The sequence below is a fragment of the Onychostoma macrolepis genome, chromosome 24 (assembly GCF_012432095.1).
Source record: "Onychostoma macrolepis isolate SWU-2019 chromosome 24, ASM1243209v1, whole genome shotgun sequence".
Lineage (NCBI taxonomy): Eukaryota > Metazoa > Chordata > Actinopteri > Cypriniformes > Cyprinidae > Onychostoma > Onychostoma macrolepis.
The window spans coordinates 27,396,508-27,410,519 of record NC_081178.1 but is presented as its reverse complement, the minus strand read 5'-3'; the positions used below and the strand labels follow the sequence as shown (position 1 = coordinate 27,410,519).

The 14,012-nt window shown below is 39.7% G+C and overlaps 1 protein-coding gene and 1 long non-coding RNA gene across 4 annotated transcripts in view; one reads left to right on the top strand and one right to left on the bottom strand.

The window, feature by feature from the left end:
* LOC131533640 (cadherin-7) overlaps window positions 1-14,012 on the bottom strand; it is a 156,035-nt gene that overhangs the window by 73,005 nt on the left and 69,018 nt on the right. For all 3 annotated transcript variants that reach the window (XM_058765999.1, XM_058766002.1, XM_058766001.1), the window contains 2 exons: window positions 2,951-3,118; window positions 770-957 (listed from right to left, as the gene is read on the bottom strand). In XM_058765999.1, coding sequence (XP_058621982.1) covers window positions 770-957; window positions 2,951-3,118 — 356 coding nt within the window. The remainder of the gene's footprint in view (window positions 1-769; window positions 958-2,950; window positions 3,119-14,012) is intronic.
* LOC131533641 (uncharacterized) lies at window positions 7,529-8,698 on the top strand. Its single transcript, XR_009269178.1, has 4 exons — window positions 7,529-7,643; window positions 7,723-7,783; window positions 7,863-8,069; window positions 8,157-8,698. It is a non-coding gene; the product is annotated as an uncharacterized LOC131533641 (long non-coding RNA).

Genomic DNA, 14,012 nt, shown 5'->3' with positions numbered 1-14,012 from the left:
TGGTGGGCTGTTCTTACCCTCCGCTATTATCTCCTGGGACGGGAGTTCACTCTCTGTTCGGACCACGCGCCCCTGCAGTGGCTCCACCGCATGAAAGATACCAACGCGCGGATCACCCTTTGGTATCTGGCCCTCCAGCCATTTAAGTTCAAGGTGATCCACAGGCCGGGGGCTCAGATGGCTGTAGCGGACTTCCTCTCCAGGAATGGGGGGGGGGGCTGCAGGCCGGAGGGCTTCCCGGCCTGAGTCGGGCGGTGGGGGTATGTGGCGAGGGGGGTGTGGTTAGTAGAGTCTGCAGCGGGAGAGAGAGGCTGGAGAACGAGCGGTGAGTAAATGGGTCAAGTACAAGATGACATTCATCTGCTTCTCGTTTCAGTGATTGGCGTGGAGAGATCATAAGCCACAGAGGGACAGACAGTGGCTGAGAGAGACAGACTGAGGACTCGGGGAGCACACGATCGCTGCAGATCAGAGACTTACCAAAGTACTGTGAACTTATGTTTATTTGAAAGTGCCAGAGTGCACGAGATTTATTTTTGTGGAAGACTGAATAAATTACCCGAGCCTCAGTCACGCCGACTCCGACTTCTTCCTTTCCTCGAACTTTATTACATAGTTATTTACTTTTTTTCCAGAGTTAGGGTTAGGGTTAGGTATTGCATTATATTTCACTAAGTATGACTAGTTTTTCATTATTAATTTAGTCAGTCTAATTCACTATATACTCTAAATGGCCTGTCATTCATTATGAAGGGCACTATGATCTCACCCTCTGTAGAAAGATGACTCCCTCCTGTGTCTCCTCGTCTGTGGTGATGTTGAACACACCTGGTGCATCGCCATCTATTATATAGTAGTCCATCTCTGCATTGGAATCGATATCAGCATCTGCGGCTTTCAGTTTGGCCACCACTGATGGCACCGGCACTGACTCCAGCACTGAGTACTGATACGACTCTAAAGACACACAGACGCCTCATGTTAGACTAACATTAGAGGGGTCATGAACTGACCAACATTCCCTTGATCTTTTGACAAATAAGAGGTCATTGTACTATAAAGACATCCTGTAAGTTTCAGAACTCAAAACTTTCTCATTAGTCAAAAAACAGCTTATATTGAAGGCAGTATGTCAAAATGACAGCTTTTGGAATGTTCTACTCTATGATGTAATAGTGTGGATAAGCACCGCCTACACACAAGATGATCAATGCCTTGACAGCACTGCCTGTTTAGCCCCGCCCACCGATTCTACACCACAGTCTGTTTAGCCCCGCCCACCGATTCTGCAATCCACCACGCCTATTCAAACTGAGAGTTCCGATTGGTGGGGGGGCGGGGGGTTCTGTTTAGTTTTGTGATGTGGGTCTGTTTTCATGGGACTGACCCAAAACAAAAAGGAGGCTGAAACACAACTTATGGACATATAATTAGCAATATTATACAGAGCCACTTATTTATAAGAAATATTGCCAGAGGAATATATATTAGGTTTTACCAGTTTTCTCTTTTCAGGAGAGATTTCAATGCCTTTTTAATCTAAATTCTTAAAAAAGGAAAATAATATGTGTGGGTCAGTATAATCACTCAATCTCAGTTTTCTCTCAGATGGATTACTTAATGCTGATGTGAGACTGCAGCGGACTCATAAGAGCTGAGGTGAGATGAGGAGCGTCATTAGCAGATCTCTCATATATCTTCAGCATTCGTGTCACTCTCATGGAGAACTGCCATGTAATCTCTGTAATGACTTTTTAATTTACCATGCAATAGAAACTTCTAGCAGACTAAACCTTTGCGGTCACACCCTCGTCTTGATTTCGCCTCTCTTTTTCTCCCTGTGATTGCTTTTACCTCCATCCATCTACCTCTTTTTTTTCATTTTCATTTTCTTTGTCCTCCATTATTCTCTCTTTCCCATCTCATGCTCTTTTTATTTTATCTCTTGCATGTTTGTTTCTTCACATTTCCCTCTTTGTTCTCAGTTCTCTCTCTCTTTTTCCATATTGTTTCACAAACATTGCTTTTCTTGTTTCAGGGTTTAGAAACAAGAAGAGCAATGTATAGTTCTAGAGTAAAAATCCAATTCATTTTCTTCATAGAGGAAATTATTATTTTTAGTGTTTAGTGGTTAGCCTTTCTGTCAAGAGAGACTGAGCTCTGAAGTGATCGTCAAGTCAATTTTATTTTCACAATAGATATCGTTATCTACCATCACACATTGTTTCATATATCAAACTATGGAAACAATAAAGTGAGATAATACATGTTCATTTTTATGTAAACCCAAGCATTAACAGAAAAATAATAATTCATGAGAAACTGAGTGTTTCAATAAAGCTATTACATGTAAAAATGTAGAACAGTTTTTGTCTTCATTGCAATATATGTATTTTATATGTATCAATATATAGCCATACATGGTCCATGAATATATATTGCAGTATATTGAAAAATATAAGCGCTAGTTTCCCATATATGGAAATGTATTATTTGATATTATTGCATTATATTTCCCATTATATTGGCATATATTTTTATTAAGGGACAGTAGAGTTTGAACTGGAGAAAGACACAGCACCACTGTGTCTCAGACTCCTCAGTTATCGCTCTGACTGGCTTCGTCCATTATAACAGGAGAGCTTATCCAACTTCCCATAACTCTCCTTCAGCACAAACACAAAGCACTTTCTCCAAAACTCTATAGAACTTTAAACTGCTGCCTGATTACCAGCTTATCCAGCATTTCGGTAGCATCTACAGAAAAATATTGATTGTTCTTTTCATGGACTGTGTGCAGTGCACGAATAAGGTACAGCCTTTTGCTCTGAAAAACCACACGCTAAAGTGGAGCAAATATTTTCCTCTTTTTTTGAAGAAAATTACACCAATTCACTTTCCACAATCAGCACATGAGGTCAGGATGTGAGGCAAAGGCATGTGCTCTTACTGCGAGAGAAGCGTGGAGGGTTATCGTTGACGTCGGTGAGCGTGACCGTCACGGAGGTGCTACCTGACAGTCCACCCATCTGACCCACCATGTCCTTGGCCTGAATGATCAGAACGTACTGGTCACGTGTCTCTCTGTCCATGTTGGGCAGGGCTGTCCGTACGATGCCTGAGGAAAACACACAGCCTTTAGTCTGCAGGTCAATACTGATGTGCAAAGAAAATGTATTTAAATATAAAAACACCAAACAAATCACCGACCACATGAATTTATTCTTGTTTAGTGTTTAAAAATTATGGTGCTACTACATAATCCAATAATAGGTTTATATTTGGTCGAGTTGATATGGGTTGATCCAACAATACTGCAAATCATTTTAGTCAAATTTAAAAGTGCTCTAAAAGACCTACTCGAAACTCCTGGTTTGTTTGCTATTTTTAAGTATTACAGTGTTTGTTTGTTTTTTAGGGTTAATCACTTTATCAAAACTCTTCACTCAGTGAAGCGCAACAGCAGACTCTATATGGCTAAACTGTGGGTCATTTATCATTGCTAAACAGAATTAATTGTTGTTTTCTAATGAAATTTTACAAAAGCAAACGTTGTATAATAAGGTGACCAGATGTGCCACTTTCTAGGGAAACGTTCTGCCCAGAATTTCTAAATTGCCTTAAAAGTACTGTCTGCTCTGCTCTCTATCGCTCTCATGGTACTTTGATGTCATACAATGATCAATTAGCGCTGCGCAAACAGCCAAACCCTGGTTATTTTAGGCAATTTAGAAATTCTGGGCAGAATGTGTCCCCAGGAAATGGCAAGTCTGGTCACCTTCTTGTATAATGCTGCTTGTTAGTGTTTTTATGTCATTGTAATTTATTTATTTATTTATTATTTTTTTGGTTATACATGCTACATGTGGCATAAACAACTAGTGTTCTGACTCTATTTGGCATAGTAAAAAAAAAAAGAAACTAAATTTAACTAATGATTTAGCTTAGCACTGTGTAGGAGTGTCCCATGTGTTGGTCACCTCCTATCTTTGACCAATTCACACACATTAAATGGATAGTTCACCCAAAAATTCTGTCATCATTTACTCACCCTCAAGTAGTTCCAAACCTGTATGAATTTCTTTGTTCTGCCGAACACAAAGGAAGATATTTTGAAGAAAGTTTGTAACCAGGCTGTTTTGGGGCACCATTGACTTCCATAGTAGGACAAAAAAAATAAAAAATACTATGGAAGTCAGTGGTGCCCCAGAACTGCTCTGTTTCCCACATTCTTCAGAATATCTTCCTTTGTGTTCAGCAGAACAAAGACATTCACACAGGTTTGGAACTACTTCATTTTTGGGTGAACTATCCCTTTAAGTGATTAAATACTATGCCTCTTTTTGTACTCTAATGTCCAATAGTTCAAAATTCTAATTAATTGGAACAAGATTTGTTTAATGTTTTTGAAAGAAGTCTCTGTTTCATCAATAAATGGTTATCTTTGGATAATCAATTCAGGTCATGAAAATTTTGTTTCTGTTTCTAAGAAGTCTTCTATGTTAGACTTTCAAGATCATTAAACATATTAAACCAGCCCTATGTGTAAGTGGGCGCCTATAGTCTGAGACAAATTATGTATACAATAAACTTGAGCCCTGCACGGGCCTCAAATATAGGCCCAAGCCCGGTCCTAGCCCGAGACGCTCAGGCCATAGCCCAGCCCGAGTCCGACAGCTTATCAGAATGCCTGACCCGAGCCCATCTTTTTTCCCCCTTCTCCCAAAACAGCTTATACTACTGTTTCAGCTATTAAAATAGTTCAGTTTTGTATGTAATGGCAAAGTGATTATATTTCATTTCGTATAAGTACATTTTGAAAAACGTTTGGAGCATTTTTTGTTCGTTATAAGTTTTTGTTTTTTAAATTAACAACCAAGCAGCAGACAGTGAGCAGATCATAGCCTATGTTTGATCAATTTAGCCTTCTCAAATTATCACGACTTGCCTAAAATAAAATAAAATGCCTAAAAAAAAATTTTAGGCATGGGCGAAATGCCCGGGGCGGAATTTTTTCATGAGACGTGGGGGGCGGCACAAGCACTTGAAGAAAAAAAATAAAAATCAGCTGCGCTGCTAAGCGGTTTTCTATTATCTATCATATAACTGTGTGGGGAATTGGCAAATTGGCGCCCCTGCTTGCTGAGAAGGTGCCATGAACAGAAACTGTGTGAGAAATGGAAAGGGGAGGGGGGCGCGGCCGCGGGGGACAGTTCACCTCTCCCAAATAGAGTGGACAAGGAGGGCTTGTCCGCTCCATTAGTGGGACAAGTGGGCTAAAGTCAGTCACACCTTGACTTTCTTCCAACACACATTTAATTCATAATATTAAAACACAGGCCTATAATTTGCACGTTTTTGTTTTTTCTGAATTGTGTGAAATGGCTAATAAAAATAGGTAATACAAAACGATTATGTGGAGGTGAATTGGTTTAGTCTTGACTTCTGGTCGTGAGTGACAGTGTTGGGGGGTGGGAAATCTGTTGATTGTCGCTCAGAGGGGGTCTCGCCCGGAGAGTAATTCAATGTAGAACCGCCACTGAGTCTGCCAGTTCACTTGCTCCTTAAATGGTAGAAATACTCTATTCACATCGTAGAAATACTCTATTCACAGGCCTATTTGTTACCCCTGGTAAATTTATTCCATATACATCTAATAATAGGGGAGGCTACTGAGATAAAGTGAGGAGTATTCATACGACAGCATGACAGCCATCACCACAAGGGGAGCGACATTTTATAGAACAAAACAGCTTTCTCTAGAACACTGATGTGACTGGTGTTTTTATCTTAAGTGAGATGATATTTTAGTTCATTTCTTTAGGTCTAAAACTGCAGCTGTGATTCAAGTGCTCTCTTCCAACCGTACATGAAATCCATAACTATCCATAATCCATCATATAAAATGCACATTGACAGAGTGAACACATAAAGCCTGGTCTATACTCGCGGTACCTGTGAGTTTGCGTGTGCATGAAAAAGAAAAAAAAAAGCATTCAACAACTGACAATTTGAATTCAACAAAAAATTAACTGAAGTCATAAAAATAAAAATGGGTGCTTGCTTGTACACAGTCACATTAATAAACATATTACTTATAAACAGTAATAAAATTTGCAAGAGTTAATAAAATGTGACACTGCTCTGCCAAACTACCTTTTCTATGCTGCTTCTTTTTCGTATTTCAGAAAATAGTACAGTGAGCACATTGAAGATAAATGCCTCTGAAGTGCGTGTGCAGTCAGCAGACGCTTGCAGTGCGGGGCAAAAGAATAAATAAGACTGAAGAGACTGACTTTTCTTCCTAACGCTTTGTGTGTTTGAGAGATTAGATTATCACATTTGTTTATATACACAAGATTAGATTATTACATTAGTTCACTTATCTGTAATCATGCTTGTTAGAATATTACAAATTATAGTGATCTAACACTTGTTGTACACTATTACAAACGGGAAAAAGTAGCATTTAAAAAGTATTATGGAAAACAGTTGAGCTACTGCCAGACTGCTGAAAAACAGTAAAACAAAAACAGTATATCTGTAATGTGAATATACTGAGAAATAAAGTGTTGGTGCAGAAGATCATGTCCATTACTGCATGTTACTGTAACAAAAGTACTCAACATCAGATTTGTGTGGGCACCATTACATGGAATAGAAACATTCTAAAAATATAGGTATTGCAGGGTTAAAAATAATCAAAGACTTCTGCTTTCCTGTCCCATACCTATCTTGAGTAACAAAAGGACCATCTGGCATTCCTGAAGGCACAGAAGTGCTGATATCGATAAAGGCCTGTAGGCCAACATGTGTATACATCGGGGGTCTCCTTATTGTCACACCTTTGCCCAGTGGGTGAAGGTGTAATCTGCTGATTGGTCAGTTTGAATGTCTCACATTTGGATTTTAGTTACACGGTAAAGGAAGGGATAAAAAAAGATTGCAACTGTTGCTCTGTCTCTTTTCTCTGCTGGCCTAACCCTTGCTGGAGCTCTCTTTTTGGGGCTCTGCCCTCTCTCCCTCTTTTTCTTCCTCTCTCTATCCTACCTTCCTGTTACTGACGTGACATGAGCCTCGCTGCTCAATTTCTGATTGGCTGTCTGTTGCCAAGCGTCCAGCAGCAACCAGCAAACAGCGCTCTGTTTCACACTGAACAAACTTAGCACCGCAATGTGGGGTTTACACCACAGATGTGGTGCTAACCCTGCTCTGGAGCAAGGTTTCATAACCCCGGGTAAAATGCGGTGCTAACACCGCTTTCAAATTACAGGTGTGAAACGTGTCTTTAACCGGGGTTAAAAGCGGTGTTTAGAACGATGATAACCCGGGGTTAAGCGCAATGTGAAAAGCCCTTACAGTATCATATTGGTAACAAAGTATAAAGTATCATATTCATACTCAGTCTAAAAAATTGTATCAGTGTGTGGCAGGATAGTTGGATTCTCCCTGTATAGAATATTGTTATCCTATCAGCAGGCATGGGTGGGTTTATAAAGGGCTGATTGGTGTCAGTCGGATGTGTCACTCTCAGGTGCCCCCGCCCCTTTTCTAGCACGGCGTTTGATGTTGGGTGCTCATTAGTGGTGTGGCTAATTTAGTCACGGCTCGCTTTGGCTTGATTTCGTGCATCTATTGGAAGGGTAAGCATTGTAGCGGTGTTGTTTAGTGTCTTTTATTTCAGTGTTATATTAATGTTATCATTTTTGTGCCATTTTATAGCTGTACGAGATGTCAACTGGTTAATGTTCGCGACATGTGTTTGGTCGGACTGCCTACTCTAGTATGTGTAAAATTGTGTACATAACTGGGGGATTTTAACTATATGTGGGAGTTTAGTTATGTGTGTATTTTTGTTGCAGCATCTTGTTGCTTGGATGGTGGTATTATCCAGTGTACTCTCGCTGCGGTCAGTCCCTTGCTTCTACGCTGTTTTGTATCGGTGCTGGCTCTGCTTTGGTGTGGCGGTTGGCTGCAGTTTCCAGTTTGTCTGGTTCTGTTAATTTTTATATTCTTCAGCACTCACACCGGCTTCGTTCATCTGACGTGACTGACTGCTGCAGTGTCCGGTATGTAGAAACGAAAACATGGTTGAGGGTGTCAGGTTTCTCATTCGAATTACTTTTATTTAATGATATGTTGTTTTTTCTGTTTAGTAATGTGTTGGAGGGTTCCTGCTACAGTGCGTGTGTTTAATTGAACATCAGTACCCAGAAATACGCTGCTGTCTTGTTCCTTGTTGATTTGCTTATTTTGTATTAGTTTAATTTTGCTTTTATGTATTAGTAGTTTGTCTTTTTTTTTTTTTGTTGGATGGTTCATCTTGGCTTTATACATCTGTTTATATAAGGCCCCTTGTATGTTATAGGCCTACTGCCTGGTGACCTCATTCATTTTTCTGATTGTTTCTTTTCTTTTGATCTGTGTATTTTTGTTTGGTTGATTTTGGTTTTTGATTACAGGTGCTGTGTGTCCAACAAAATAAAGGGAGGCAGTTTTCCGCACTTGTAAGGTGGTGGTGCTGTCTTGTCACTGTGTGTTGTGCTGTGTCGATCACCAACAGTAATCTCACTGGGTATTGTGTGAGTGTGTGTGCGCTGATAGTGTGGTAATTAATTGAAATTTATGTTTCTTTAGGAGTTGATACCAGTTGGTCACAGCCCTGTATATTCTTTGTGGTGTCTGTGTATTTTGGAGTAAGCAGTATCATTTTGAGTTGTTGTTGCTTATGTGACTTTCTTAATTAAATTTAATAGATTCAATAAAACAATTTATATTTTTGTACCCACGTCTCTTGCTCGTTTATTTTGTAGACATGAACTTGTTTCCTTGTAGCACCTGAGGGTGTGTAATATTTCCCTGTGTGCAAGTCCCAGGGTGGCGTAGTCATCTCTCTAGTGTTTCTGTTGTGCAACGCCACACTGCTACAAGTGCATCCTAACTATGAACTCTCAGAGTAATTTCAGTATGTCATATTCTTCCTTTACCAGACTGGTGAATCTGTGTTTGACACTAACGACTCACTCTAGTGGTCTTCCACGAAAGCTAGTCATTCTGTAGCTGCTCCACCAGTTATCTTTGTGTGCACTAAAATCTTGACAACAGTTTTCTTCCTCACAGGTGTGAATTATCACGATTGCAGACACTTTATTTGATGAAAATACACCTGGTCCTAAATTATACTTTACTCTGGCCCTAAATGACAACCTTTTTGCGTCAATTTGATGATCTCAGAACTTGTTCCACTCCACCGTCAGTCCCACAATCCCCTGTGTAAGCTTGTCTCTCAGCCCCCATAGAGAATGAATTGGAAACGCTTGTTCAACTCTGCTCACTCCACACTACTGAACACTGAGGGTGAAAGTACACTTAGAGTCTGTAAAACAATCATGACGGATAAAAATAGACCTTGACAGGAATGTTACAACTTAGTTAATCCGATTCATGGTAGCAATGAACTTCTGAATATTCTATCATGTTTCAGTGATAAAATAAACACCAAAATGATTTTTTTTTTCTCTCTCTCTCATTTGTACAGGGAAATGTATTTCATTAAGCATATTTAGTAATTGTCTGGTGGTAGGGCATGATGATTTTGTGCCGGGTTCATCTGCATGTACAGCTACATTCAGCCAGATCACCTCCAATGTGCTTTCAGAAATTCTATCATGAAATAAATCACAATGGTCCTCATTCATGAAACACGAGCAGAACAAATTTTTGTGTAAATCATTTGTAAAGATGTTCTGATGTTAACTTTCGAATTCATGAAAATGTTTGTATTTTCAAAATGTTAGTTGGTACGAAAGAAATGTACACTCCCTACCAGGTGTAAATGGTGCGTAAAACGTTCTGTGTTCTTTTTGGCAAACTGATGACACTGAATTTTGATGCACTGCCATAATTACAAGTTAATTTGCCCTTGCCCTCTTTTTGTTCGTTTTTTTGCAGCTGGGTTGATAACTGTAAAACGCAGCGCTCGTCACTGTCACTATTTACCCAGCCGTAAATAGAGGACGGGTGGGACAACATCCTACTGCCTACAACAATGGAGAAGTCAATATTACTGGTTAATGCTTTTTAGGGGCCAAGCACCGAAGGTGTGTAGGCACCTCTTGAAACCGTTGGCGTTATTATTATTCTTTTTCTTCCTCTTCCGTAAGAGAGTCAATGGCTGCCCATAGAACCGATTGCGGGAAAGTTGTAAAATTTAGCACACTGATAGAGGATAGTGTCAATAGTAACCACAGCAAATTTGGAGTCTCTAACTCAAACTCTCTAGCGCCACCACTTGTCCAAATTTCACTTTTGAAATGCTAATAATTTTTGAACCGTAAGCCACAAAATGAAAATTCCTTTTTCTTCTTATTCCTTGGCTAAGTCGAATGAAGTCCTAAATTCAAAAATTGTAAGGTTTAGTTTTTTCGCTATATTCAATTGTTCGTATAACCTACTTTGTCGAACTCGTCCTAGACGGTTCGTCCGATTCTCACCAAAAGCAACGAATTTGAGGCATGATGCCAAAATGACAGTTGAGACTGTATCTCTGCAATGCTTTGGCATATTGACACCAAACGTTGTGTGTACCATTGTCACCTCACACAGAACACTCCACATCGATTTGATAACAGCGCCACCTATTGGTCAAACGTGATAAGCCAATAAATCATATTGCTATAGGTTTATATATGATTTTTCAGTCGTTTTGACTAAAAACATCCTAAAATGGCTTCAATTACTCATTTCTGCATATAACAGCAACGAATTTGTGGCATGATGCCATTATGACACTTGAGGCTGTATCTCTGAAATGCTTTGGAATATTGACACCAAACTTTGTTAGTGCCATTGTCAACTCACACAGAATACATTACTTAGATTTGATAACAGCGCCACCTATTGGTCAAACAAGAAGCTTATAAATCATATTATTAGAGTTTGTATTCATGATTTTTCAGCTGTTTTGGCTATAATCATCCTAAAATGGCTTCAATTACTCATTTCTGCTGTTGGTCTGTTGCTTGCTTCTGTAGTGCTTGGCCCCTTGATTGCTGCTTGCAGCTATATTTTATATTTAGTACAGTTCTTAAAAATTAGATACTAGTAATATGTTGCTACCGTGGATATTCCAAATCATAGCAACTAAAGCGTCTCCAAATGCTGTGCCACCAAAATGTTTTCAAGCGCTACCAGCTGGTCATTTTAAGAAGAGTGCCTGAGTCATTTTAAGAAGATTGCCTTCTACTTTGTTACTGGACACGCAATTTGAGTAGCAGTAATTCATAGGTGGGATTATGCTAATTATGAGCATGCAGGAGCACCCTATTTAAGAATGACTGGAATGCATTAACATACACGTTTAACTATCAAATCGGACGTTTACAAAGCATTTGTGAATCCAGAGGAGAGTTTTCGGGAAGGTCTGTTTTACTTGCAAATTACTCACTATTTACTCATATATTTATGCAAGTTCCATGAATGATGCCCATTGTGTTTAGTTTGCTTTTAATGTGGTCAAGAGTGATCGAACTGTGAACCAATCACCAAAAACACATTAATGACAGGTGTAAAGGGGGATTTCTTAAATCACTTTCTTAAAAGAGAGGTACAATTCACAGCCTAATGACAAAAAAAGTGTTTGTGTCATTTTCAATCATGCCGCTGCAATATTATAAAACTCAACAGATGTCGAACCTCAACTGAATCAAAAGGAAAAAGTCCATGAAAGATAAACAATGCATCAGATACAACAGAAAATTACATGCACACGTGTTGGTTAACACCACAGACACGCTCAAAGAATAATGAGATGGTCTTCTCCCTCAGGAAAGAGAATGTAACAAGCAGACCTACAGCCTCCTGTCTGAGATTCACACCCAGAGTGCTTTGCTGGTGGCAGCTGGAGCGCAGTAGGATGCTGGGTAATGAGACTGCTGCAGGTACAGTATGAACACACTCACACACAAACAAATGTGCAAACACACACACACACACACACACACACACACAGCACAAACTGAAGCACCCTCACAGCAAGTCAACATTCAGAAGAAATATTTTCATCTATGTTTCTGCTATGTCCCCTGAGGTAATTTAGTGTTTGCTAAGGCAAGCATCATTATTACTTTTGTTTATATTTAAGGTTTAACAGAGATGCTGAATATATTCAGCAGATTGCAGTGCACATTAAGCTAGAGTTCTATGTATTGATTTTAGCTCTGCTATTAAAACAATGAAGATACACATTCCCTTGCAGACACTAATTGATTTAAGCGTTAATGGTAGCCTCATAATGTATCAGATTTTCTTTCCAATCATCCACAAAGACTATGGCCCCGGATTACTACAGGCTTGCCTACATAAAAACATGGGCACTAATGTGGCCTACTGAGGATTTTGGCTTCCATGCGCATGAAACAGTGTGTCGTAATCAAATTAGTTTAATTCTGCAAGGGCATTTTTTGCCCCTAGTCCCCGTTAATTTACACTGATCTCATACGCAGAATTTCTGCAGTCCAGTTGATGGACATCCAGGATTGCACTTTTGTTAAGCTTGAGATATGGACCTGTAAAAAAATGGCAGTGATATAACACCACGAGTGAAGAAATCCACCCATGAAATCAGCTTTCTTCCTTTGATTTAAAAAAAAACACAAAATAAACCACGCTAGCGCCCAGACCGCCACAGCAAGCACACAGCAGCACCCTGTCAACATAGCTGCTCTTTATCACTCTTTCTTAAAGAGGGCATAACACACACAGTTTCACCAAATTTCATGTTAATCTTGAGTACCTATAGAGTGGTACTGCATCCTTCATATCTCCAAAAGTCTTTAGTTTTATCATATTTATAAAAGAAAGATACAGCTTTTCGTTTCTTTCCAAAAACAGCCGAGCTCCTGGAGGCGTGCCGTGGGCGGAGCTAAAGAGTGACGAGCACTTGAGCGCTGATTGTCAACAAAACAGACATTTGATGCCGTTTCACTTACCATCTGCAGTTCTGAATCATGACCGGGATTTATAGCTGAGACCGCTCCATCTTTCAGTATCAAACGATGTGCAAATCAAGCGTCGAACTGGGCCTTGTTTATAAAACGTTCGTCAACAAACACACTTGCAAAACTCTGTTGCTGCCCCGGAAAAACAAAATGCATCCACTGTTTATGTAGCGCTGGGTTCTTCGGGAAGCAAAACAAGGTTATCTTTCCTTTACAACCAAAAACACACTTCTTTAGAGACATTCTTCCCGAGCGAGTCCCGTGCAGTGCAGCCGAATGAAGCGAGTTGATGGGTGCGCTCTTGCTCTCGCTCTGGTTGATATGTGCACAAGTGCGCTTTTCCGGGAGAAATGCCCATATAAGGAGAACCACCCTTCATTACGTCATGAAGAGCCATTATCGAAAAAAACTTTCCAAAACTTGTAAGAAACCCGGAAGAGTGTATTTGGCACAGAAATACTCTGTTATATGTCCAAATAATTTTTTGAAACTTTGTTAGAGAGTTGGATTCTCATGTTAAATATGGCCAGAGTAAATAACTCAACATGCATGAAACAGCACTGGACCCCCCTTCTTCTGATATGATTCTTTATGGTCTTAATGAAAAGTCTATAACATACTTTGATTAACATTTCTCAGTGGTAGTGTAAAGCAACACCCTTTTACCCTGTCAAAAACAGCTCTATTTACAGCAAGCAGCTTTGTTGCATGTTCCTTTAAATGCAAATGAGCTCTACTCACCCCGCCCCTCTCTTCCAAGCCACTCTCTGAGAGACTGTAAACTTTAGCCGCATTCATCGTGAAACTTGCTAACTAGCACATTATTAGGAAAGGCAATTTGCTAAGATACATAAATAACACAAAAAAAACATACTTCTTCTGTAGGTGAAGCTGGATCACGAATGATTCGTGCAAACATAGATGCATTTAGGTAGAATGGGGGGGGGGCCCATTCCCTTCAAAAACATACCTAATCCACTGAGTTTTCAGTGGCTCAGATGTCAGGAGTAAATG